Genomic DNA, 26983 nt, shown 5'->3' with positions numbered 1-26983 from the left:
CCACACAGCACTGTGCTCAGGGACACTCTGCTTCTAAGGAGTTTCACACACACCTTCGGAAGGGACAGTGTGCAGCAGCGCTGTATGTGTGTGCAGACATGGCAGAGTGGCAGTTCATCTAAATATTGCTCCATTATGGGGGATCGTTTGACTTACAGCATAGCTTTTACAGATGTTTGCAGGTTCTACTGCGAGCAAAGGGCAGAGGTCATATCACCATTCCCATCGTGCCCCTGGGCCTGGGAGGTAGGAACCCTTATTTGGGCCGATTGAAAACAGATGGCGATGACAACACGGCCCAAGGACGATGACAACACGGCCCAAGGACGAAAATTACTCTCACCACGGACGAAAACCTCATAAAGTCAAAAGTCTGATAATGACATCGTTTGAGACCCAGCCCCTTTTGAGATCGTCCTTGGGTGCTAATCGGGGGGAGGCAGGGACAGGACATCTCGAAAGAGGGAAGCAGACAGATAGAAAATGCGGCGAGGAGGAGGAGGAGGACACAAGAGGCTACTCACTCCTGCACGGCTCTGGCAATGGAGAGGGCCGTCGATCCCGTTTCGTTAACACTGTCCAGGGTCACATTTGGAAGGTCGTCGTCGCTGTCGCTTTTCGGTTGTCTTGGCGACAAGCTGTTGGGGTCGTTTTGCGCTACTGCAGAACAGACAACAAAGCGGCAAACTGATCAGACAGGATACGGGGCGAATCCCAGTCATCCATTAAAACCACACATTAAAAATGTGGGCCTTAGTTATAATCATCAGCACTGGAATGTTAATATCACTTATTTCAAGGGCAAATGGAAAGTACTAGAAATCATAGGCGCAAAAACTGTTCAGTGAGAAGACAGGAAGTACTGGGCTCTATGGTGTTAAACTAGGAAATAATCCTGACCATAAGTGTCAAGAACAGCAGCCATGGTTTGTTGGGCTGGTCTATTTTGTTTGGTAGTTTAGGGGGTTAGAGCTGCTGCATGTAGGGGGTGCAGTGGTGTGGTGGGTTTGTCCCCATCCCGCTCTCTGGTGGGTCTAGGGTTCAAGTCTTGCTTGGGGTGCCTTGCAATGGACTGGCGTCCTGCCCTGGGTGTGTCCCCTCCCCCTGTGTTGCTGGGTTAGGCTCTGGTTTGCCGCAACCCCCCTTGGGACAAGCAGTTTCCATGCATGTGTGCGAGAGCAAGCTGCTGCATTTGGAGTGAAAGGTTGCAGGTTCAAATCCCACCTCCAGCTATAGCACTGCTGAGCAAGGTACTTAACTCTAAATTGCTGTAGTAAAATTACCCAGCTGCATAAATAATGTTGTTTCCCTGATCCAAAAAATAAACTTTTCAAGATTTCTAAATAATTCCACTCTTTCTACAGCATTTACAATACCTTTCAAACTTTGCCACATATTTACTCATACACACACACTTTCAGAACCGCTTGTCCCATACGGGGTCGGGGGGAACCGGAGCCTACCCGGTAACACAGGGCGTAAGGCCGGAGGGGGAGGGGACACACCCAGGACGGGACGCCAGTCCGTCGCAAGGCACCCCAAGCGGGACTTGAACCCCAGACCCACGGGACAGCAGGACCGAGGTCCAACCCACTGCGCCACCGCACCCCCTCCTACATATTTACTCTTTTGATTCAATTTTATTCTGTTACATTAACCACCACATCAAATTCCTTGTGTGTGCAAACATACCTGACAACATACGTGTTATCTGGAAAATATGTGCACACTAATGAACAGGTTATCATTAATGCATAGTATTTTTTCATAACCGGTACATTTCATGTTATTTTTAAAGACAAATAAAGGAAGCAGCCTCTCCCCCCAAGGCAACAGTCTCCGAGCCTCTGCACTGACATGTGCCTTGAACGGCACCCTCCTGAGGCCAGCGAGAGCCAGAGGGGTCCCCCATCAGGAGTCTATCGGAAACAGTTTCACACGGGACCCCTCGGGCCCTCTGTCTGTCAAGGGCCTGTCAGCCCACAGCCCACCAACCCCCCCACCAGGCCTCATTATCAGCCCTTGGGCAGTGGGGCCTGCAGCACTGCTGCGATAGAAAGCCATTTCCTGTAGTCAGGGAGTCAACCTCTATCAGTTGTTGCCCCCCTCCCACAGTACCCCCAACCACACACCTTGACCCACCGTGTCCTTGGGGTGGGGGTGATGGGCGCTGATAAACTTTGGTTCACACGTCATACCAGGGCTTTGAAAACAGAGGTGAGCTCAGAGTGAGACTTTCTCCTACTGCTCTTGAGGGCTTTATTTCATAAGCAGTTTGCAATTAATTTTTTCTTCAGCTCAATATTTTACTGCTCTAACTGAGGTTGTGTGCCGTGTTCAAGAGGACCAGCCTCTCGGCATGTATACAGTTAGCCTTCGGGTCGATGTGTCCGGGCTGTTAGCCGTGAGCGGTGCTGATACTGTTATTACAGATATTATATATAATGCGAAATTTCAAGGTAAAGCCAAAAAGATATGCAAAGCATTATTATTAATACACCCTCCCCCATCTCTCTGAATTTGGTAATCCATCGTTACTCGCTGCGGTGATGGCATCAAACCTTAACAGCAGGGTTATTGTCCAGCCACTTAAGAGGACCGCAGCTCCCAGGAGATCTCGTCTCAACATCTCGACTGACAGCAGGCGCACAGGAGTACATAAATCACAGGCGAGCCGCGGCACTGGAGCAGCAAAGCCGATATCAGCGCTCGCAGGGACAGCAATCGTTAATGACAAACATTAGATAAAGTACTGAATAATTAAACAGCACCGAAGATGTAAATATCCTTTACGCCCAGACGCAGCAGCACTGAAATATAAAACATCCGCAAAATATGCAACTTATCAAGATGACTTTTCGTTGTAATTTTTATTCGTTTCTATTGAGCCACAACAGATAACTCTCATTTAAAGGTTCTTGAGGAATCGTGTCCAGTTTGGATATTTATAGAACAAAAAGGTAGAATAAAAATGCTGCAGATCTACAAGCTTTAACCCATACAGTAGCAATAAAAAGTGTCTGGAGAAATGTGGTATGTCCACCTGGGCTACCTGGTCAACACCAGTATGGGACAAACTGGGGGGAAAGGGGGAGCAAAGCGACACACAGGTTTCCTACATCTCTGGGAACCACTGCAGGAGATTTGGAGAGACATGGTGTCTCGTGTCCTGGTCGGATACCTTGAGAGCGACAACCAGTTTCCAGCAGGTGGACTCACACTTTTGACTGGTATATAACACTTTACATGTGTGTCATCCAGAGGAGGCTGTTCCTAAGCGATGCCTCATCCCGAAGCTCCGACACACTGCAGGTGAACGCCGAGTACTGCTCCACACGCCAAAGATGTGGGAAGACCAGCACAGAGGAGGACCGCGGGTAAGCGCCCTTGGATACAGTGACTAACACTTACTTGGCATCACATTAGCCTTCAACTACAAGTGTTCTACCCATTTTCAGAGAAATGTCACTTTCTCTCGTCCAAGATGAAAGCGGACAACACTAGACATCCATCCACAACCTGTGACCTGCGCTCAGCCGCTGATGTCCATTCCAAATTACCTCTGTATAGTTTCTGACAGCTTCTCTAAAGTAAGATTAATCGATGCATAAAAAGGACCTCCAGCAAGTCTGTGCCAATGAGCTGGAGCGCTCTGGAAAATGCCTAGAAACATAAAAAAAAGAATGAAAAACAAAGCAACATGTGGCAAAGAAGTCACAATGAAGGAGAAGGCTAATTTTAAATTAATTTACAGAATTTATGGTATTTATACATACGGTGGAGGAATACCCATCAAATGGTTTTTAAATATAGTTTACATTGAGAAAACCCCTTGTCTTCCTTTAAGTCATCCATGTAAATCTGCCAAACAGACAAAATTTGTCCAAGTAAAAACAATGTAAATGGCCGTGTCACTTAAAAAACGGAGTAAAAGCTCATGGAACCTGCTGGAAGAGAATTCCTTTTGTTTCTACGTTAAATCAACCAGAATTGTTTTTTAGGACTAAATTTTAAGCTTAATTTCAGGCTTAAGGAAATTTAGCCCACTAGTATTTTACAGCCTATTCTTGGCTTCTGGAGCATTAAATGAGACCTTGCTTTTCGTTGCTTCCTGTTGGAGGCCCAGCCCTGGTCTGGCCATAGAAGGTGGAGCATGTGGAGATACCACATTTGATACCACATTTCCCCAGACACTTGGGTGACAGTTCTTACATTTGGGCCAACTTGTTGTGATATTTTTACCAGGAAATTACTAGCAAACTACATCTATGATCACGCTTGGTCTTTATTGTACATATTGTCAGTGCACTTCCCGGCTAAATTAATGTCCAAAATTAACTTTTTTTTTTTTTAAATTAAAATTTTAAATAAATAAATGCTTTAACTAGTGCACACAAACTATCATTTATGCCCAAGATGACTCCTATCTGCTCTATAAAATTGCATGACGTTATCTGTCAGTTACCTACGTATTTTATAACAATTCTACATGCTGCTACCCATGTAACGTTACTGTTAATATGATCTATTTAAAGACTGTTATTTCTACTAATTCTATATGCAGCTACGAGCAGACCGAGTGCACTTGCAGAATCATGTGTCTGCATCCATATCTCTCCATCTGTCGGCGAAATGCAGTTTTGTGTTCGCTGAGTTGGAGGAAAAGCGTCTGATAAGTGGATCAATGTAAACGTAAAGGACCGGAGAACAATTAGCAAATTAACTTCTGAGCATAACTGCATAATTACAAGTTCACATTATGTTATACATTAAATATAAAATAAAAATTAATTTCATATCAGCAAGTTGTCATCACGGCTCTAATCTGAATATGCGGAACAGGAAAGGGTTTTCGGATGGATTCGCGAATCGTTTGGTCACAACAGATTATTGTCAGTTCTCCGCTGACTGTTAGACATGCATGTTCTTGCATCGGTCCTCAGGGCAAATACAACCTGGCACACTGTACAACTGACCAGAACATGTCTGTAGACCAAACAGTAATGGCCCCGACAGACATGACAGATGACAGCCGGACGTCAAACGCTTTTTTTTCCCCAGTGTCCTAATGATGATGTGTTGGGGATCTTTCATCAGCTACTAAAAGGCTGACTAACCTACAGTAACAGGTAATTCAGCAGGGTGGCTCTGAATCAGTCGAAAATGTATTTTGTTCAGAAGAAAACTAAAAATTAATGTTTTTTTAGAAAAATCCATATTTGTAAATAAAACAGGAAAAGATCTTTAGAGAATGATGTAAGTAAACCTAATTATTTCTTTCTTGTTGTTTCAAATCTAGGCCTGTTTCCATGGTAACCGTGCAGCCATAGGGCTGATGTGAGGGTCGTCGCCTTCTGAAACTAGATGACCAGTTTGTACCTATAGAGCAGAGACAGAAAGGACGGTGGGGAGCTCTGTGGGGGGCAGGGGGCGGGGGGGCTCCAGGGAGCCCCCGGGGGTGGAAAAACATGGCTAACCCGATAATTAGGAAGTCTTGCCTCATAATGACAGCCCTATTGTCTGCAAGCTGGTCCTTAAAAACACAAAGGGGCTTTTCAAAATAAATTCAAGCTTCATTTGCTTGCAAAAGTTTAATGAACGATCCTTTTTTTAATATAACGAAAGGCTCTCAGCTTCCGACGCGCTTCACCATAAGCAATTTACACTGCAAAAATGCAACTGCAGGCAGACGGAATTACAAGAAATCTGTAAACGTAAGCAAGAAGAAAAGTGGAGATGAAGCAACAATAATTCCTCCACTCCTGTTCAGGTAAAATGTTCATTTAAATTATGAGTCTCCCAAAGTTCTGGACGTGTCTCATAAAGTGTTTTTTTCGTAAAACGTTTTCATTTGCTGGAACGCTTCCAGCCTCTCCCAAGCGTGACTCCGCTGACCCCGCTTTCGCACATGCGGCATGGGTGGAGTGGCTCTCTCTGTGCACCTAAACGCTTCAGGGCACCACCCATCTTCAATACCAGTTCCACCCTGTCACACGAGTCTTGTTTTTTCTTTTTTGCCCATCCCGCAGCGGACGAGCATCATTTAGGAGCCCGTCTCCCAGGATTCGGGCCTACCAGACTGGGAGAGGCGGAAATCCCGGATAAACAGCAATTACCCAACAGACGGCTCCCTTGTGTCCCCTTTAAGCCACAGAAAGATTGGACAGCAACACCCAACGCGGTTTCGCCTTTTTTTTCTGGACATGGCGAAAAAGCCACACCCTCTGAGAAATCAGTTCTAAAAGAGCACCTCATACCATGAGCCAGCAGGGTTCGAGAGCTCAACCGACGGTAAAGTGGGACGTGTGGTTCTGATTAAAATATCGGCGCAGCCCAACTGGACCGGATCACCTGGACCCGAGGCAACAGGACACAAACCTTTACACTTTTGCGGGTTCTCTTATCGGGCGAATCTCTTCTCTCCTTCCCAGAAGCGTGCTTTGGCTTCGAGACGAGCCCAGCCCCCCCCATGTTCTCCCCAGATTTCTCCTGCTTCTCTTTCTGGATCTGACCTCAGGGGGAAATGAGGAAAGACAAAGGCACCGCACAAAAAAGCTGTGGGAAACGCCGCTCTCTCTGTGTCATTGATGGGAAACTGGACTGAACAAGGCGCACCTACGAAGGCCCAGTAAGAGCAACATCACCCCTCCCCCCAAGGCCTTGGCAACACTGGGAGTTGTAATATGAGGCCAACATTGTGTCCCTGAGCAGCTTCCTACCTCTAGCTCTCCAGCTGACTGACAAATACATTCCATAATTAGGGAACTGAACCTGCAAGCTGTGGATTTAAAGGCAGCAGCACTAACCACTACACTACCAGCCACATCATTGCGTATTTTAAGAAACTTCTTGGGCAGCAGAGAAGCTCGATGTTCAAAAGTTACAGGTCCAAATGCCTCTTCGTGCTGTAGCACCCTTGATCAAGGTACCTAACCCTACACTGATAGAGTAAAAATTACCCCGCTGTATAAATAGGTGAATCCCCAAGATATCTGGAGAAAGGGTCAGCTAAATGAATAAGAATACGTAGGTTATATGTTAGTATACCAAGTATATATGCAGCGGTGTAAAATGGGTGGTGTAGGGTTAGTGTTAAACGTGCTGTGTACAAGTCATACGACGGTGAGGGGTCTGCAGTGATTGGCTACCTTTACTTTGACTCCTCCCATCCTCCAGCAGAGGTAGCATGACAGCAGGGCTACGGCTCCCGGGGGGGCTCACGGCCGTGTACATGAGAGGTACGGATTGCACCACCACAGGGATGCGATGCACGCGGCCCTGTAGTTTCCCGCTTTGCAGGTTGATGGGGCTGGACGGGGGGACGGGGTGGATGATGTGCAGAAACGGCTGTCCCCTGATGCCAGAGTGGGGCGGCACGCAGGATGCCGGGGGTGCTGAGGTGATGACCGTAGGGGGTGAGGAGGAGGCTGACGATGGCGACGGGGAGAAGGCAGATGTCACGGGCGAGGAGCGGGAGGAGAAGGGCCCTGACGGCGGAGAGGTCCGGGCTTTGTTGATGGACAAGTCCACTGGTTCTGTTTGTGCCTGAAACTGGCTGGATGAGAGCAGGTCCTCGGGAGGCTCAGGTTTCACTGTCCTCAGCAGCAGCGGAACTGCTTCCATGTCTGGGTAGCTGCGCACTTTGGGGGACTGTGGAAGGACAGGAGATATGTGACGGTGAGATGCTGAAGTCTTCCTGTCTGGCCTCTCACCCTGCGACTGCTATGCGAGAGCCTCACCTATTACCATGGTATTACACCTTGTGACCAAAGCCAAAATATCTGATAAACAAAAAAAGTCTTTTTTCTTTTCATCTGTGGTTAACAACTAGCTTTTGTTTCACTTTACCAGTAAAGTCAGAATAACAGAACAGTACAGAAAAGAAGTTACACTACATTTTAAGTATTTAAACCTAAAAAAACACCAAAAACCTCCTATGATCACAAGCAGAGTTTATGTAACAAAGCAGCTGTTAGAAGAGCTTCTCTGGTTAAAAATAAAGATGTTGTTATTGTTAAGAATCACACCCAGACAACCATCACCCCCCCCCCCCCCCCTTCTGCTTGACAAATTTCTGCCATTCTAGGTGGTAAATTCTCCATACCACCACGTTAGCAAAAACTTGCCGGGGAAATACCGCATACTGTATAGAATGCAGGATATATGTATTCTTGAAAAACATTTGCATAACCACATGTCAGATACATGTAAACAACATCCACATATGTTTATGAATATATAGAATAAAACCATAACCAGTCTTTTTAAAGAACAGGTTAGTTTTTGTGTCACAACTGTTTTTCTATAAAAGAAGAAAAATCCTGATGTACTAACAATAGTAACAATAAATTTAACAATAAAGTGATGCAATGCAGTAATGTGAGAAAATCATTCAAATGAAAAAACTGCATTTTTGCGGTGGACCTACAGAATAGATACGATGGTAAAGAAGAGCATAAGAAGAGGCTGCTATGAGAAGGCCAAGTGAACAATAGTGAGAAAAGATTGGGCTAGGCCAGAGGGTTAGAGACAATGCAAAATGCAACCACAGACTTCCCACACGCCTCCCACTTTTATTTTGATTTAATGTAGGTTAGACAACTTTGTGACAAACATTATCTCTTTGAAATCAAACCGTTTCTGTTTGTCTCGGTAAAGACGTTTCTATTAGCCTTCCATTACATTTCACTTTTTTCCGTTCCTACTTGTGGACACTTTACGGGCCAGTGTGTCTTTCCACTGGTTTGTGAGCAAAAAAAAAAACATTTTTTGTTAGCTTATGGAAATACATTTCAGTCCCTCTATAAAATCAGTTTTCCCATTTAAAAATTTTCTTTCTAAATTATCTTTTAATACTATGCTGTTATGCTGCCTGTTGCTCTTTCTTTCCAACCTTTTTAAGGCGCATTTTCATTTTTCGACTTACAGATGTTTATGCTGTATAGAAATAAAGTTCACAAGCTCACTGCCCGTTTCTTTCACTACGCAACAAATGTGGACATTGTCATTTTAGATGCACAGCGTTACCAACAAATCTTTGACAAGAGATGATTTTCATTTGATCGCAAAATTGAGGTTTTATTTAAACCACCGTTCATTGTTTCCAATGTGATGTAGACGTTAATACATTAGATTTAGCCAGAAAAGAGCCAGACTGACACCACTGAGGACAACAGCATCATATCTGATTCAAGAAATTTTGCTGAATTTTCGTTGTGGAAGTAAAATAGCAAAAGGGCCGTTGTACAGAGTAAAAAACCTGTTTTATGAAAAGATGGTACATATTTCCATAAGCTGTTGCAGTGGCTTTTTTATTGTATATGAACCCTTTATATGAGTGATGAGTGTATCGGAGTAACGTCACCTACAATACACTGAACATTTGGCAGCTTTAAAAACAATGTCCAGCTAAAGGCTCACACAGCTTGTAAAAGCACTAAGCTTGGTAGTTTTCCTCAAAACACATGCTTTCCCTAGACGCTGTCACTGGGCAACACACTGCTCTTTTCCACCAGCTTCAGGGCTTTATTGTACGACAGTTCAAGTCGAGCGGTGGGCGGCATCATCCGCAGAGCATGTCGAGCTCCACACTTGTCCAGAAGAAATCGTCACTTTAAATGAAGTTTTGACAGGAGAACTTTCCGAAACGACAATCTGTGAAGTCAAACAGTGGCTAGACTGGGAAGGCCGTGTGTCTTACGAAGGAGTCCAGGCAGAGGGGGGAACTTTCCGCACATGCCAGTTATCTCTCCCGCCTGTTTTTCATCACACCCACAGAGAGACATCACTCCTGGCTCCATTAATATCTTTAGTCAAGCCCCCTTTCTCTGGTTCTGGAAAAACATCATATGGGCCCAATTTCCTGACCTGCAGTCTCACCAAGCTTTTCAGAAAAGGTTGGTTTCTGTAAGCATCTTCACTTGCGTCCCATCTGGGGTATTGTTGGACTGGATGACAGTGCTTCCTGGATTAGGTGTGGGTTCTCGGATTGCTGGGGCCATAGTTGGATTGAATGGATGGATGGATGGATGGATGGATGGATGGATGCTTAAGCTGTAGTACCTTAACCTATGTGACACTGACACAATTGCTGGCCACTCTGGACAAGAGTCAAATATTAAAGTTTTGAATCATCAAGTCCTCATCTTGGAATGAGAGCAAATTAAAGTGATGAGAAAGCTCTTGTATTGCAGCAACAGATGTGTCCCGTGCTAGCGTCTGACGTTATTTTGACTAAAAACCAACATTTCATTCAGCGTCTGTAATGTTGGCTGTGTATCAGGCTGAATGAAATGGCCCATTTTTTTCATGCTATTTTGAATCTACATTTTTTGCTGTTGATTTTGACAAACTGGATAACAGTATCGCTGTGTAAGGCCAGTCTGATAGCGTGTTAAGTATGAAGGTTAACCAAGGTTAGGCCGACAAACTGGCCCGGATGATGACCTGCCCACAAAGGGTGCCAGGTGGTTTGCAGATAAAATGAATATATTAAATTGACAGGTGGATTGTTCTCCCTGAAGAACGTAAGGGGCTGAAGTTCTCTGAACTACAGTTGTGCTCCACTAATAACCTCTCTGCATGGCAGGTGTTCGAGTTCACAGTCAGAAGTCACAAACAAGGTGGAGATGTGCTGATGATTATGAAAATGGAAAGGGAAGTCATAACAAGTGGCCTATATTCCTGCTTCACTTCATGTCAGCTTCCATATTTTCATGTTCCATGTCCATAATGCCTGTAGAGGTGAACAGCTATAAGGTGAGCTCATCGCTGGAGATCGATAGGTTGGCCATTGATTCCACATCAAGGAAGACAGTTCAAGAGAAGTCTGTATTTCAAAGCTACCCTTAGATTGAAAGTCTTCAACAAGATTAAAAAGGTTCTTATAAAAGATGGCACTTAACATGAAATAAAGACAAGCCGTCTGCTATATAAATTCACAGCATGGAGTTGTTTGAGCAAGGTAACCGATCCCATCTCGGCGAGGATTTAAGGATGGGTTGATGTGATAAAGGCTTTCAATCTATAGGTGTTATTAAAACCCCATCCTGCCTCAAAGTGTCCTTGACATGAGGTCAACGTCCACTAGAGATCAGCCTCTTGCAGCAAACGCCAACCTCCTCTTTAACAATTCCAATAAAAATATACTTTTCTTGACTCATTATTAATGATCTATTAATAAAGCATGTTTCATGCAAATCAAAAAGACCTTTGACAAGCAGAAGGACGACAACTTTTTGTTTCCTCCAGGTTTTCTCACCCGACACGTATGTGTGTCCTTGTTCAGCTAATCTCCCTCTACTTAACAGCATTTAAAATAAGTCTGAGTTGGGGAAAAGCAGCTGCTTGAAAGAGGTACTTTGGTCATATTAACGCTAATGGAACCCTAAACACGGCTGTGACATTTCTCACACTTGATCCCTGCTAAATGGAACAAAAAGTAAATTACATTCCTCTATGTGCTTTTTAAAAAAAAATGTTTACCAGGTCCTGTGGGGGTGCAGTGGCGCAGTGGGTTGGACCACAGTCCTGCTCTCTGGTGGGTCTGGGGTTTGAGTCCTGCTTGGAGTGCCTTGCGGCGGACTGGCATCCCGTTCTGGGTGTGTCCCCTCCCCTCTGGCCTTATGCCCTGTGTTACCGGGTAGGCTCCGGTTCCCTGTGACCCCATATGGGATGAGCAGTTCTGAAAGTGTGTATGTGTTTACCAGGTAACCTCTACAGACATCACCCTATAAATGTACTGTCAAGCATTACTTTGTGGCAACCTTGCTTGTTGAAATACACACACACACACACACACACACACTGTCAGAACCGCTTGTCCCATACAGGGTCACAGGGAACCGGAGCCTACCCGGTAACACAGGGCATAAGGCCGGAGGGGGAGGGAACACACCCAGGACGGGACGCCAGTCTGTTGCAAGGCACCCCAAGCAAGACTCGAACCCCAGACCCACCAGAAAGCAGGACTGTGGTCCAACCCACTGTGCCACCGCACCCCCTGGCACTCGTTGAAATATGTCTTCTGAAATCAGATTTGACCAACTAATTCAATGCTTGCTATGTAGATACGCTATATAGATGGCAATCTGAAAACATACCCTACCACAATGTATGACACCAGAAAAAATTACCTATGTGTGATGTGATAGCTGGAAACATTCCCATGACAACAAAGGGCTTCAGACAGTTCAGACAGCATTGATGATGGCAGTATACTTTGAGGCAGTAAGGATCACTTGTGATGCCACTCAACTCCTTTCCTTTATAACAGCAGGAATATCATTCCTACGGCTGCCCTCCACTCATATGGGTTAACTTAAGTTAGGGGCTATAAGGAGTGACACTGAGTAACAAAATATAGTATGAAACAAAAGTTACACAATGCATAGGGACAGCTGGTATCATAGTGGTTAATGCTATTGCCTTTAGCTCGAAAGGTTATAGGTTTGAACCCCACCTCTGGCTATAGTACCCTTGAGCAAGGTACTGACCCTGAATTGCTCTACTGAAGTTACCCAGCTGTATAAATGATAACTTAATATAATCTTAACACTTTAAGTTGCTTTGGACAAAAATGTTAGCTGAACAAGTAAATGTAAACCAGAAATTCAAAGCAGAGATGGGAGAGCACATATGAGTTTACTGAAATATAATGTAACAAATGAGTTTTGGCAGGATACCACCATCAGTGTTCATTCATATACTAAGGGGATCTGAGCAGCCAAGCCCCTTTGTTGGATTTTTACACTAAACTGAGTACATCTTCTGTTTTTTGTGTAAACCAGACACTTACCAACTGGATAAAATATTTAATTTTCTAAACCTAAAACATACTGCAGAGCAAGAGCGGTAGGCCCGGTTTCTGCTACACCACTGGGTTCGAGGTTCCTCTTTGGTTCTGCCCATAGGGCAGCACAGCTGAAAGAAGTTATCCCACCGAATCACATATACAGCCACCAGAACTGATTTTATCTGGCTGAAAAAGCTCATAAGAAGCTATTTAAAATAGATACCATTCAAAATACAAAGCACTGCTCAGTGAGGTTGGTAATGTGAAAATGCCTATTCACAATTTTCACGTGGAAGCCTAGCATAACATTTACTGTTCCACAAAGTGGACATAATTTTTATAGGGGTAAATAGTATAGGAAAAACAGCGTTAACACAGAGCACACTGCTGTGCTTTTCAAGTGTACAGCAGTGGGAGCAGCTTTACAAAATGACACACTACATCGCAGTTTATTGGTCCAGAGGGCGTAAAGGCAAACAGGTCACAAATGGACAAATTAATTCTCAACTTGTGAGGATGCAATACAAAAAAAGCACAGTCTACACTTGCATGCGTGTCATTTTCTCCAAGCTGCTGCTGTATTCTGAACAAAAGCATTACCTGCTATAGTTACTTGTGGAATCATAATATGTTTTTTCAAGCACTTACTTTCCGAAGTACTGCTTATAACCACAGTGCAGCAGGACCTGAGCCCAAAAAGAAGTTACTCTGGACCTAACTTAGAGTGGAACTCAGGGCGTTTCCTGCGGGATCCAGCTCCCAAGGTCCACGATTTTTTTTGGTCTAATCCTGGCGCTGTGATTAGGATGCTTTACATAATGTTTGTTTATTTGTCCATGTGAGCGAGTGCATGGAGCTCAGGGCCTCTATCGCCATTAGCACCGAACCCCTGGACTCATCTTCACTATCAGGAAGTTTTGTTTAGGTTTTTCCCTGTTTTGTACATAATTATGCTTCCCTACTATGCTGGGTATCTTTTAAAACATCACAAAAGTACATCATTATCTAGTATAGACACATAGGATAATTTGAGCCCATACATTACAAACATACATGATTCTTCCTAGATCAAGAAAGGGATCCTGTCTAACTCCATGTCTCCATGTCTGCAAGGCCCAAAGCTTACTCGTCCACGTCCTCAGCTTCTGTGTCCTCTATCTGTGCAGCACACTGCCGTCTTTGTGCTGTGGCAAGCAGCTGCATCGCTCCAGCATTCACTGCGGGTGGGCCTGAGAGGACCCATGACTGCAGCAAGGCCTGGCGGTGATCTGCAGCTCGACCCAATGGGGTCATAACCTCTTATACAGGAACTCCTCCCCCACCCTCAGGTCTTTCACTGTCTTTCACGGTCCACCTGGCAGTGGGAACTACGTTCACCTGCATGCAGATATGGTTCTATTATTTATTATTTATATATCTGTGATAAATGCTATTATATTTTTTCTTCCTCAGCCAATAACAGAATATTTTGAAAGGCCTTGAATGAGTAATACGTGTCAAGCGATAATAAACTGACAGGTAATTATGTATAAATAACAGGTTCATTTCTAGTCTTCACAACAGAGCGCTTACTTTGAGCTTTACAGTTCCCTAGGAGGAGCCAGGGAATAAAAACGCAACTGTGACAGCATGTTGACATGTTGCTAACGCAAAAGATCCGTTAATGTGGGAGATTTTATTTTATTTTTTCTGCCTGGAATGACTGCTGATGAGGCATCGGCCTGCTCTGTCGCCGGCGCCCGTGTGTGCTCTCGCATGCCGAGGACACTGCTTCCACACTCTGATCTCATTTGCATAATCTGTAGCACTAATCAGCTCTAAAGAGACAGGGATGGGGGGAGTGGAGGGGCGGGGGAGGACCACAAGGAAGGGACCGCAAGAGGGATGGAGCTAAATTATATTTTTTATATTCCATCTTGCCTCATACTAACTTCCAAAATTGACAGGCACTTTTCTCACAAGTGACACAAAGGTCATGTTTTTTTTTGCTTTTTTTTCAAACATTTTTAAAACCATAAAAATACTTTTCCTGTAAATAAAATTAATAAGAACTATACATAAATGGGGGTGTGGTGGCGCAGTGGGTTGGACCACAGTCCTGCTGTCCGGTGGGTCTGGGGTTCGAGTCCCGCTTGGGGTGCCTTGCGACGGACTGGCGTCCCATCCTGGGTGTGTCCCCTCCCCCTCCGGCCTTACGCCCTGTGTTGCCGGGTAGGCTCCGGTTCCCTGCGACCCTGTATGGCACAAGCGGTTCTGAAAATGTGTGTGTGTGTGTATACATAAATACATTTGGAAACCTGTTGTCATGAAGCATAGTGGTTAATTGTTTGGTGATGTTATCTATGCCCTATGATGGACTGGCTTCCCAACCAGTGTGTACCCCGTCTCACTTTCTGCGCTTCCTGGATAGGCTCCAGACCACCACGACTCTGCTCTGAACATTGCAACTACCCATGATGGATGGTTTGATGGATGTTTTCCACTGTAAGGAAGGATAATTGCCAAGACCGAGAACTGCAGTGGCATCTGCTACAAGCAGCAACAGTCTCAGCTGGAACAATCTCCAGTCTCTGCTTTATGAATGTAACGTTCTTGCACCCAAGCAGCAGCATGCCCCCCCCCCCCCCCCCCAGTGGACAGGGTGTGTTGTGTGAATTAACCCGACAGGCCGCTGGAAACCGAGATATGGTTCAGCTGATTTCTGTGGCCAGAGCTGGAGAGGGTCAGTGGTGGGACCGGAGCACACCGACCTGCTCTCTGCCTTAGCGGGACTCTTCGCTGAGGTTTGGGGCACATAGCTGAACGCCTCGCTCAGTGGAAAGATGCTTAGAATGCTTCCCTTTTGATGACTTGGCATATTTAAAGCAACTAAAAAAAAGCACAGTGTGTGAATGGTTTTGGTTCCACCTTTGATTTTTTTAAGTCTAGTAATACACTTTTAGGGCCATTATTTCAAAGCCCTTTGTGTTGCTAAAACTAGAACTCAGTCACAGCGATGTGCTCGCGAGTGCACAGGGGAGGCCCACAGGCTGGGATTTCATATGTTTCTTGGCTTTCATGCTGGGCAGTGGCAACATGAAGAATATTCTTTATACTAAAAATATACAGATCAGTACCTAGAATGTAGTAAATTAACCCCTTCATGGCATCATGGGCCCCTCTGGTCCTGAGTTTCTGATGCTCACATTGAGAACATGATCCCCACATCTTAAATCTGTCAAATGCAGGGTGATCATGAAAGTGTAAGCGGTACCCAGTGGTACCAACGACCTTAAATGTCACTTTTGCATACTAGCTGAAGTTTCGTGAGACTCATAACAAGAGAAATGGAAAAAAGTCTGAAACCTCAGCCACCCCTGCTCTCACTTTCACACTCACTTTCCTGCTTCTGTCCTGGTAAACAGGGCCCGACTGTTTTGAGCGAATCCTTCTGTACGCCGCTCTACGGCCGAGAGTTTGATAAGGCCGACCGTGCCTGACGTGATCGCATTCCGGGCAGAGAGCTCCGCAGCAGGGGATCCGGACGAGGGTCCATAGGCTGTCTGGGGTGTTAGCGTGTGCTTTAATGAGTCAGAGGCACTTCACACAGACCTGCGTCGTCTGCACACATCCTGCCGCCGAGCAACATTAGCTCTCCGCCGTCGGGTTAATGAGAGCCATTAGAGTTGAGATCATGTCAGATGGTCGCGCCTCCATTATTTCTGCCATCCCAAATAGCTCATTCTATCACACTCCCAGCTCAAGGGTTCAACAACAAGTCCTCTCCAGGGGATCTGCCCCTGCAGCCCCCAATTCCTGCTCCCATGGGTCGGTGCGAGGCAGCTTTGCACAGGAGAGCGATATCAAAGCACATCTGCACAAAACCACATCTGCGAGGCAAACACTTCAACGAGGAGCGATAAAGAGCTCTGAGCGAGTCCCTGAGTGAGGCTCCAGCCAGCCGTTAAAAAGGCTAATCAAGATCCAGCAAAGTCCACTATTTTCCACCGAGACATAATCACAATAAGGATGTACAAAGACCATGAAGTCCATATATTCCCTCAGACGGACAAGCGACGGGGTCAGGACCATACAAATACAAGACAGCTCCTAAACTGAATTACCGCTACATATCAAACCATAAACGCACCATTACCACAGATTAAAAGAGACAAAAGCATGTGCTTGCGCGCGCACACACACACTACATTCTATGGCTGTGTCAGAGCTTGTGTTGCCTAGTAACAGCTTTGGGGTAGCCTAACACTTGATTTTAATAATTGCCCAAAATTTACAGCTGGTTAATTTTCTCTGGGTTTAGAGCTGGACAAAAAAAAAAACTTGTCAGAGTTGAACATGTTTAAATATGACATTAAGACCAAGTACAACAAGTATATCTTTTTTTTCCACAAGTATGGAAAAACACTCTGATTCCCTGCTTTGGCACCTCAGTTACAGAGATGTGACCACTCTTGATACGCAGCCAAGCTTATGAAACACTACATGTGACGTATCAAGACGAAGTTTTCAGCAAATTAGCATTGTGGTTGTGAAGTAGTATGTAGGTGCTTTCTCTGTCACACACACGGTACGCGGCGTGTTGTGTGATCCCGGCAGCTGCTTTACTGTGGATGCCCACACGGCCCTCCTACACACACACACACACACAGGTGAAGTGCAGCGAGCATGAGACAGGAAGTGAGTGCGAGGCGTGTTAGAGGGGGCTGGCCCTGCAACCCCGCCCGTTTGTATCTGTGAGATGACCCTGTGGGGGGCTGCGTGGGCGGCGGGTGGGTTGGTGGTGGAGGAGCGGGGGGGTTTTCAACTGCACTCGCATTCCTGGTCCAGCTGTGGCTCTCTGCGGCTCCTCTCTGTTCTCCGTCACCACTGGTATGCGCCGCCAGCGGCCTGCTAGTGATTATGGCCACTTGCCCGCAACATCGGGGGAGGGGGAGCTGGGTGGAAGTGGGGGTGTGGAACACGACGGTGGGTTGCTTACCCCTTGTTCCGACTCCAGGGGCTCTGCTTTGACTCTGACAGCAGGCATCCCGTCGAGCATTAACATCCTGTTCCTAATGGCGCCTGTGAGAGAACAAGAGAGAGGTGTGAAGGACCCCGCGATGCTCCTCACTCTCCTTCCAGCAGAGAAAACAGCTAATCCTCCCTGGTACCACAACTGTACCTTACCTTACCCTGACTAGACCCATTCCCTCAGAGCAGAAGAACAGAAGCAGAGTCACTTTCAGTGTAAAGATGCGTTTCCATTTCCCCAACTCTCAGCATATAAAAGGACCCCATTACAGTACCTCACCCATAACAAACAAACAAACAAATAAATAAGCTACCTTATCCACCCAAATCAGAGCACCTGGTTACCTCAAGAGCCAGCATCTGACTGACCCAAAGTGCACAAAGCAAGCTCGAATGTCTCCATAAATGATAAAACTATATTCCTGAGACAAATGTATGTGGAACGTTTCACTATTTAATAAGAAGCTAAAATGTGACACCCTGTAGGTGGTGTAAAGGTTCAAGCTGCCGTCTCTGGTCTCAGTCCCAGGTTCAAATTCCACCTTCTGCTGTGGCAGCCTTTGAGCAAAATTCTTATCCTGAATTCTCCAGTGAGAATAATAAAGAAGTGTCCTCAATGCATAAATGAGTAATCATAAGCAGTTTAACGCTTAATTTCTTTGAAGACAATATGATTGAGGAGTGTCCTAAATTTACAACTAAAACACACTCCCATATCAGGTGGAGTGCTTTCTCGTTGCATTTAGAAGAAACGGGGTAAAGAACAGAGTGAAGCACCTATACTGGTCACACAGCTATTTGTCTATTTTGAGAAAATTGGCAGGAATTTACAGTATGTTTTGCCCGTTCTTCATCATTGCTGTCCTAAGATTCGGTTTTTATATACACATTTCCATTGCTCTGTTCTGGAGGGTGGAGCCAACAGCATCCAGCAGCAAGTGAACCCTCAGCCCCTCCAGGATGTGGGAGCGAGGAAGCTGGCATCACAGCAGTCCTCTCTTTTCAAAGATGCACCGTTGTATGAAAACGTCCCCCAGGCTGCTGTGCTCATGGACAATGGGGGGAGAACCAGAGTGGGCGAGAGAGAGAGAGAGAGACAGAGAGAGAGGAAGGGAGAGAGCCTTTACCGCGTGACAAAGGAGCACTCACAGCAGATAGATTTAATGAACTGTTAGAATCTGATTATGGACTAATATAGTTCTTGGCGCATGGCAAATATCAGAAGCAGATGAAAAGTCTCCACACCGAGTCACCCCTTCAGCCGCCTGTCTGTCATTTCGCTATTTTTCTCTTGAAAAGACTCTCAGCCATAAGATAACTGCAAGGATTTAAGCTGCAGTGAAAGAAGCATTGACATGTAGATATTTCCAAAGAAGCAGAAAAGACATGGTCAGTTGTAGCTCTTGTCAAACAAGGAAAGAAAGAAAAATTATGCCCAAAATTGTGGTCACACAGCAGATAGCACTGATGCCTCAAGCTCCTGGGCTGTGGGTTCGAATGTGGGTTTGGACTGCTCAGTCCGTGTGAAGTTTGCATTTTCTCCTTATGTTCATGTGTTTACTCCAGGTGCCCTGGTTTCCTCTCACAGTCTAAACACGTGTTTCAGGTGAACTGGTGACTCTGAATCATCCTGTGTATGTGAGAAAGAGAGAGAGTATGAGTGTGTGTGATTTGACTGTGATGAACTGGCATCCTGTACAGGGTGTACCCTGCCTAGCCTAGCATCTTAAGTTTCCATGATAGGCTCTGGACCACCAGAAACCTGCACTGGACAAGCAGTTATTGATAATGGATATGGATAATGAGTAATAAGCGAACATCCACAACTATCAATTTTTCTCAAATTTCTGCAGAAAAAGGCAAAACAGCTATGTCAGTTCTTTGTCTCACACACACACACACACACACACACACACACACACACACACACACGCATTGTCTGAAGCCATTTGACGCAAGCGGGGTTGCGGCAAGCCGGAGCCTAACCTGGCAACACAGGGCACAAGGCTGGAAGGGGAGGAGACACCAGTCTGCCATAAGGCATCCCAAGTGGGACTCGAACCCACTGCACCCCCCTTCTTTGTCTTACTTGAAGGTAAAACAAGTTCAGCTAAAATACATCAAAATTACATCACTCCATTGAATTAGTTCACTCCACTGATGGGGAAAGCTGGAAGAACAGGAGGTGCAGTATAGTCAGCAGGTGGCAGAGGGGTTAGTGCTGTTTCCTTTAGATCCAAAGGACACAAGTTGAACTATCACCTCCCGCTACAGTACCCTTGAGCAAGGAACTTACCCTGAATTGCTCCAGTAAAATTACCTGGCTGCATAAATACGCAAATAACTGTAAGGGTCTTTGCAGAAAAGTGTCACTTAAATGAACGCTCTTGGTTATAGCCTACAAAACCATCACCGGATCTGCTCCCCGATACCTACAGGACCCGATCACTCGCTACACCCAGAACCAGACTGCTGCGCTCCTCCACCTCTGCCCGCTTGGTTGTCCCAAGCACAAAAGGTCCAAAATCAAAAACACAGAGGGTCTCAGTTCTGGATCCATTGTGATGGAACAACGTACCCCTCTCACTCAGAACTGCTGAAGCTCTCTCTACATTTAAGGGTCTCAAAACTCACCTCTTTCGGACTTGACTGACTTCTCCCCTGCTTTCTTAAGTACGTCATGATATGTTTATGTGTCATAATTTTTACACAAAACTGCTGAACAATGGGTAAACCTTTATGCAGCCAGGTACTTGTGTAATATCACTGCCTCATGATGGTGCGACGCGACAAAATTGACTGTCTTCACGCGTCTGCATCTGAATCTCTCCTTCTGTTCACGTAATGCTCTCAATTTTTTTCTCCGTGATGTACGTCGCTTTGGCGAAATGCGTCCGCTGAATGAATAAATGTAAATGTGAATGAGAAAGTGCGTTTTGAGCGAAGTCGCAGCGCGGCGGACCAGCCGGCAGGAGCCCATTGTCCCTCAGTGCTGGAGACGCGCTGGAACAAGCCCGCGCGCGCGCTTCATATTTCGACATCGGCACGGGGAGGAATGCGACCAAGTCAAACACGTTCTAAACATATTTATTACACTTCAAGTTTGGCACCGAGCGCAGGATATGTGGCGTAAATCCTGCTTTCTGGTTTTCCGGACGGTTCTGAGGAGAGCGCGGACCTCGCGCACGTCAAAAGCGCGCGGCAGAGAGACACACATCGGTCCGCGGCTCGCGCGCGCGCCAAAATACCTGAGGCGAGACTGTGTACGAAGCAGGTGTCCACACAAGAGTATATTCAAATTTTTTCCAGCTTTTGTCATTTAAACAGTTTTTTTTTTTTTTTTTGGAACAAAAGCCAAGTCTCCCACTCACAGTGTCGACTGACTGCTTCTTTCCTGTAACTATCATCGAAAGATGTTGATTTAGCTCCTCAAGGGGCGGAGACACCAGGACTCAGTCAGGAGACTTCTCGATGGAGGTCAGTTGTTGGAGCTCCTAGAGGTCTTCGTGGGATATCTCTAAAGTAATAATTTTGTTGATAGCATAGTGGTTAGCTCTGCTGCCTTTGGACCTAAAGGTTGCAGGTTTGAGTCCCTCTCTGGCTGTAGTACTCCTAAGTGAGGTACTTATTGCCCCAGTAAAAATGAGCCAGCTCTATGACTATGGGTAAATATTTTAAGTTGCTTTAGAGAAAAGTCTCAGACAAATGTAAATGGGTGGTGTTCTCCAAGAAGAAGTGTTTCAGGGGATTATAGAGGTTGTATGTTGTGGAAAAAGTCATCCATGGCGGGGGGGCGGGTTGGCTTTGATCCCTTTCCTACACCTTTGTCTTTATGCCAGAGGTTGTTGAGGCTGGACACAACGGCGAAGAGCAGATGGAACGCAGGACATGTCCCTCTCATTGGTCTCACAGACACAGACAAAGTGCAGGCGGATACTGTGGAGCCATCAGGCTGTGTGTCTGGCAAAGAGCTTCATACCAACAGACCTTCCTGTGGCATCTTTCACACACACAGTGGAGCAGCGGTTCTGTGCCTTGCAATATGGTCCTGGGTTTGAACTCTCACTGCTCTGGTAGCACCCTCGTTCAGCATACATTTACATTCATCTATTTAACAGAAGTTTTCTTTAAAGCAAGATTAGTAAAAAGGATTTATCTCAAACCTTTGTCCTAGGTGACAAAATACACCATAGTAAACTCGCCATGTATTCATTTAGCAGACACTTTTCTCTAAAGCATCTTTTAATATCTTACCCATTAATACAGCTGGGTCAAGTTTTTTGGAGCAATTTAGGGTAAGTACCTTGATCAAGGGTACTACAGCAGAAGCTGGTATTCAAACCTGGGACCTCTGTATCCAAAGACAGCAGCTCCAACCACAGTACCTCATGTTGTCCCCAGTTCATCTGAAACACATGTGTTTGGACTGTGGGAGGAAACCTACAGAAACATGGGTAAAGCAAACAAACTGCACAGAGACTGAACCAGACTCAAACCCACATCCAAACACACAATTCAGGTGCTGTGAGGCACCAGTGTTGCACACCGAGCCACTGTGCTACCCACACTCAAAATCAGCAGATTGAGAATATCCTGCTGTATAAACAGGTGAAGCTATGTGAAGCTGATTATCAAACACAGCAAGCAGCTTTGAACAAAGGTGTTGGCTAAAGGATGACAGACCCAGGCGTTTAAGTGTAGAAATGGACCATGCAGACCTCTACATGTCATTGATCAATAACCATTTGTGTAGTGCAAGGTTCATGGAGTTCCAGAGCCTATCCCAGAAACATAGGGTGTGAGGTAGGGAACACCTTGGATAGGATCCCAATCCATAAGCTACAACAAATACAAAATAATATGCTGGTTATTGACACTGTTCTACCAAAAGCCACAGCACTGCTAACATGGCAATAAGGGTTAAATGGTAAAGGTCCAGGGAGCTGTTAACTGGCTAAAAATGAAAGCTGTCATTTCCCTTTATGGAGCAGTCATAATTGCAACTGAAAGAGGGGCTGTTCAAAATCTAGACTATGACCATGTGTACTTATTTAACAACAAAGGATTTACTGGAACTCTTCCTGAATTCAACACACACTGTATACACACATCGGCTATATGCAAATATATGTGTACTGGGATTTTTTTTCTTTTTTCTCTTGCATTAATTCAAACGATATAAACTAATCGAATCTGAGCATGGCATGCAACATTTTTTTCCCAGTCAAAGGTCTAATTTTTATTAGAAATAAATTATACATTGCTAAAATGAATATTTTAAGTTGACACCATGCAGCAGCTGGAAAAAAGGGAAAACGGAAGAGAAAATGAAGCATCCAAGGGACTGCCTCCATCTGTGAGTAACTGTGCTGGTGATCATTCAGTGATGACCAGTGATCATTTCTCCCTCGACTTTGTTGACCAAGACTGCGTAACCATGGCAACAGAGACTGCCGCTTCAAACCAGCCCAGGATTGTGTGGGAAACAGAGAAATGCGATTCTTTCTCAATGTCCACACTCACCTGCAGCCATAGGAGAGCACAGTGGGGCACACACCCAAGACAGAGAACCTCGGCCGCTTGTGTTGACAAAATGAGAGATGCTGCACAGGAGCTAAAGACTTTTTGTCTAGTAGAGCCGCTTCAAATGGCTTTGAAAAACAGAAATGCTGTGAAACCAACTATTGCACAAAAGAGGTCACTTGAACATCCTTATGTGTTAGGTCTTAATGTGGTTTATACATTCTAGAGTTAGTCATCGCAATGCAGAGCAGCACCAACATGTGAACTAATGAATGTGAGAACAATAGGAACAATGTGCACAAAGAAAACAGGAATCCCTGCTAGCACATGGGTGTTACTGTGGACTCTATAGTAATGCACCATGTTAGCTGTGGGGTGTACCTTTATTCTTTCATTTATCAGACTCTTTTCTTCAACTGCAGTTTACATTATAGTCAGCACTTTTCTCCAAGTAACTTACTGTGTTAAGTTGTTTACCATGATGTTGATACAAATGGTAACTCTTAGTGGAGCAATTTAGGGTAAGTACCTTTATTTAGAATACTACAGCAGGGGCTGGGATTCAAACCCAATACCTCAAGGTGTGAAAGGAAGCAGCTCTGACCACTACACCCCCCACAGCACAGTACTCAACTGACAACTTTGTTCGAAGTGTATAGCAATGCTAAATACATACTACACTCCACTACGCTATACTACACTGCCAACAATGGTTCACCAATTCACACAACAGGGCAAGGTTGCACTTACACACACACACACACACACACACACACACACACACACACACACACTTTCTGAACCGCTTGTCCCATACGGGGTTGCGGGGAACTGGAGCCTACCCAGCAACACAGGGCATAAGGCCGGAGGGGGAGGGGACACACCCAGGACGGGACGCCAGTCCGTCGCAGGGCACCCCAAGCAGGACTCAAACCCCAGACCCACCGGAGAGCAGGACCGTGGTCCAACCCACTGCACCACTGCACCCCCCAATCACACACACACACATTAATGGTTATTTAGAGTCACCAGTTCACCTGAAACGCTTGTCTTTGGACTGTGGGAGGAGGAGCACCAGGAAAAAGCCCCCATGAACCAAGAGAACATATGAACACCACATAGACTGAGGTGGATTCAAGCCTAAATCCAAACCCAAAGCTCAGGGGCTGTAAGGCACTATGACTATCAGCTATGGAACAGTACCACCCTAGATATATGAAAGTTTAAAAAAAAAGATAAACATTTGTAATATTAGTAATGGCCATACAGATACAGGTAATAATGTACCTTATTCAGGTAACTAGCACAAAGGAGAGAACAGCGTGTCAAGGTCCGTAGCAAGGGCTGACAGCTTCTCCACTCTCACCAGGGGCACAGTGCTCAAGGTCCAACCACAAGCTGCACTACAAACCGGTGGAGGAAAATGCATCTACCATGCGAGGCTGTATCAGATCTGGCCCTCAGCTGGTGTCCATCAGTCTCAGTGGAGATTAGGACCACTTTTTCATCTGCCAAGGTGGGAAAGAATGGGCAATGGGTGGTCCCTGGTGAGTGATCAGACATCCAGCTACAACTGAACCTCCCAATATGGCCCCAGAGGGGAATGAGGTCAGTCCAGCTAGGGAGGGAGATACAGGGTCGCGATGAGAGATGGGGTATGCATGTGTACAGATGCTGGACGTTTAGGTGGTGGAGGTGTAGCCGATCCAGCATTGAATTCCAGCTGAGGAGATAGCTGCAGCTGGGAGATCCTTAAAGACTACTAGCACGGGTGGAGGCCATCGGAGTGACGGCGGGATGTTGTCGGGTCATGTCTGACAGACAGCCGGCGGGTCAATATGATGCGACGGCTTTCAGAGGTAGACCCTGACTTGTCATGACCCATGGCAACCCTGCACGCGCTCATTTAAAGAAAACTGAGAGGACCCTCAGTAAGCACACCCACTCAGTATGTTTAACCTTATTTTCGAACCTTTTGCATTCCTCTAAGACTACATTGTATTATACAGATGCATCTTTAAAACTTGTTCCGTCACTGACCTTCAGTTTCTTAAAATGATTTAGCCTTTACTGTAATGTGGCAATATTTTTTCCCTGTTAAAATGCCTGTTATTATTACAGAAAAAAGTAAAATTGTGGTCTGTGTTTCATTTGAGGAATGCCTGGCTGCCAGCATCAACAGCAGAAAAGAAGCCGCAGTCCTTTGAACTGGAGACTTGCGTTTAATTAAAACAATCACACGGCTTTTCAGAGCAGCAAGCGACGTGTGATTTAATTTTGAGGCCTTGAGATGAGCAACTTCACAGAGCAACCCGTGGAGCGGTGATGCTCACAGCGTGGGGCACTCAGGATGGCCCTGCTGCTACGTTCTGGAGGGAAAATGGAGTAGGACAGAGTCCATTTGGTGCACAAGCTGGAGTGGGAGCGACCCCACCGTACAGACATTGCCGTTATTAATGTTTTCATAAGAAATAACATTCCTTCCATCCGTCTGTCCATCCGTTATCATTAACCGCTTTTCCAGCGCAGGGTTGGGTTGGCCAAGAACTTATCTGGAAGCATGTGATGTGAGGTAAGTTACACCTCGCACTGCACGCCAGTTACTACTACTACTACTACTACTACTAATAATAATAATAATAATAAAAGGGAGTACAAGTAGGAGTTGTGACAGTTGTAATGGTGTTGTTATTGTTATTGTAACAACAACTTTGACCTCTTTTGCAAGGTCTGTCCTCACAGATAAAGAGACGAAAGTATTTTAAATATTAATTCTTAGTAAAAGCTTTGAAAAACACGACGTGTCGTGATTTCAAAATAACCTTGCAGAAAAAAAAAACCCTCCTTTGGAAAGAGGACTGAGAGGCAATTCTTGCAAGCTTCCTGTGACCCTGCTGAGCCACCATGTCCCCTCCCCTCCCCTCCCCTCCCTTCCCCTCCCCTTACCAACACCCTCCACCCTCCGCCCCCTGCGGTTCGTCTCTGAGCTCGGTGTCGTCTCTCACTTCCCCTTTTCCTGTGCCCCTGGACACTCGAAAATGTCAAGTCAGCCCGAAAGGAACCCCTGCGCAGTTATCGCACATCCGACAAGGCGCACGGCGCTCTCTCGCTCCTCATGGCCACAAAGGACAGAGCGCAGCGCTCACACCACACGTTTACTCTCAAGTGACTTTGCATTCCTGCAGAATACACTTTCTGTTAACATTTTCTACACGTAAACAAACAATAACAAAGAAGACAAACCGGGATCAGCAGGTGGCACAATGCTTAATGGTGTTACTTTGTATTTTAAAGATCTGGGTTCAAATCCCACCTCTTGCAATAGTGCCCTTAATTACTTACCCTCACCTGATATAGTAAAAATTACTCAGCTTTATAAATGGTTAAATAATTAGAAGTGGCATAACACTGTAAGTCCTTGTGGAGAAAAGTGCATATGATAAAAGAATAAATAGATAAATAATTAAACCATAAGAGGGATGAAGTAGAGCAGCAGGTTTGGTTGGGTCTCGCTCTCTGATGGGTCTGGGGTTTGAGTCCCGCTTGGAGTGCCCTGCAACGGACTGGCATCCCGTCCTGGGTGTGTCCCCTCCCCCTTCCGGTCTTATGCCCTGTATTGCCGGGGTAGGCTCTGGTTCGCCGTGACCCCGCTTGGGA

At 45.6% G+C, this 26983-nt stretch overlaps 1 protein-coding gene across 1 annotated transcript in view; it reads right to left on the bottom strand.

Moving 5' to 3' along the window:
- The window catches only part of klf12b (Kruppel-like factor 12b), a 48175-nt gene that overhangs the window by 6485 nt on the left and 14707 nt on the right, over positions 1–26983 (bottom strand). The window contains exons 2-4 of the mRNA XM_018745016.2: positions 17772–17854; positions 7149–7650; positions 525–660 (exon numbers count right to left, since the gene is read on the bottom strand). Coding sequence (XP_018600532.1) covers positions 525–660; positions 7149–7650; positions 17772–17837 — 704 coding nt within the window. The 5' untranslated portion in view covers positions 17838–17854. The remainder of the gene's footprint in view (positions 1–524; positions 661–7148; positions 7651–17771; positions 17855–26983) is intronic.

The sequence above is a fragment of the Scleropages formosus genome, chromosome 12 (assembly GCF_900964775.1).
Source record: "Scleropages formosus chromosome 12, fSclFor1.1, whole genome shotgun sequence".
Taxonomy (NCBI): domain Eukaryota; kingdom Metazoa; phylum Chordata; class Actinopteri; order Osteoglossiformes; family Osteoglossidae; genus Scleropages; species Scleropages formosus.
This window is presented reverse-complemented; position numbering and strand designations above follow the sequence as displayed.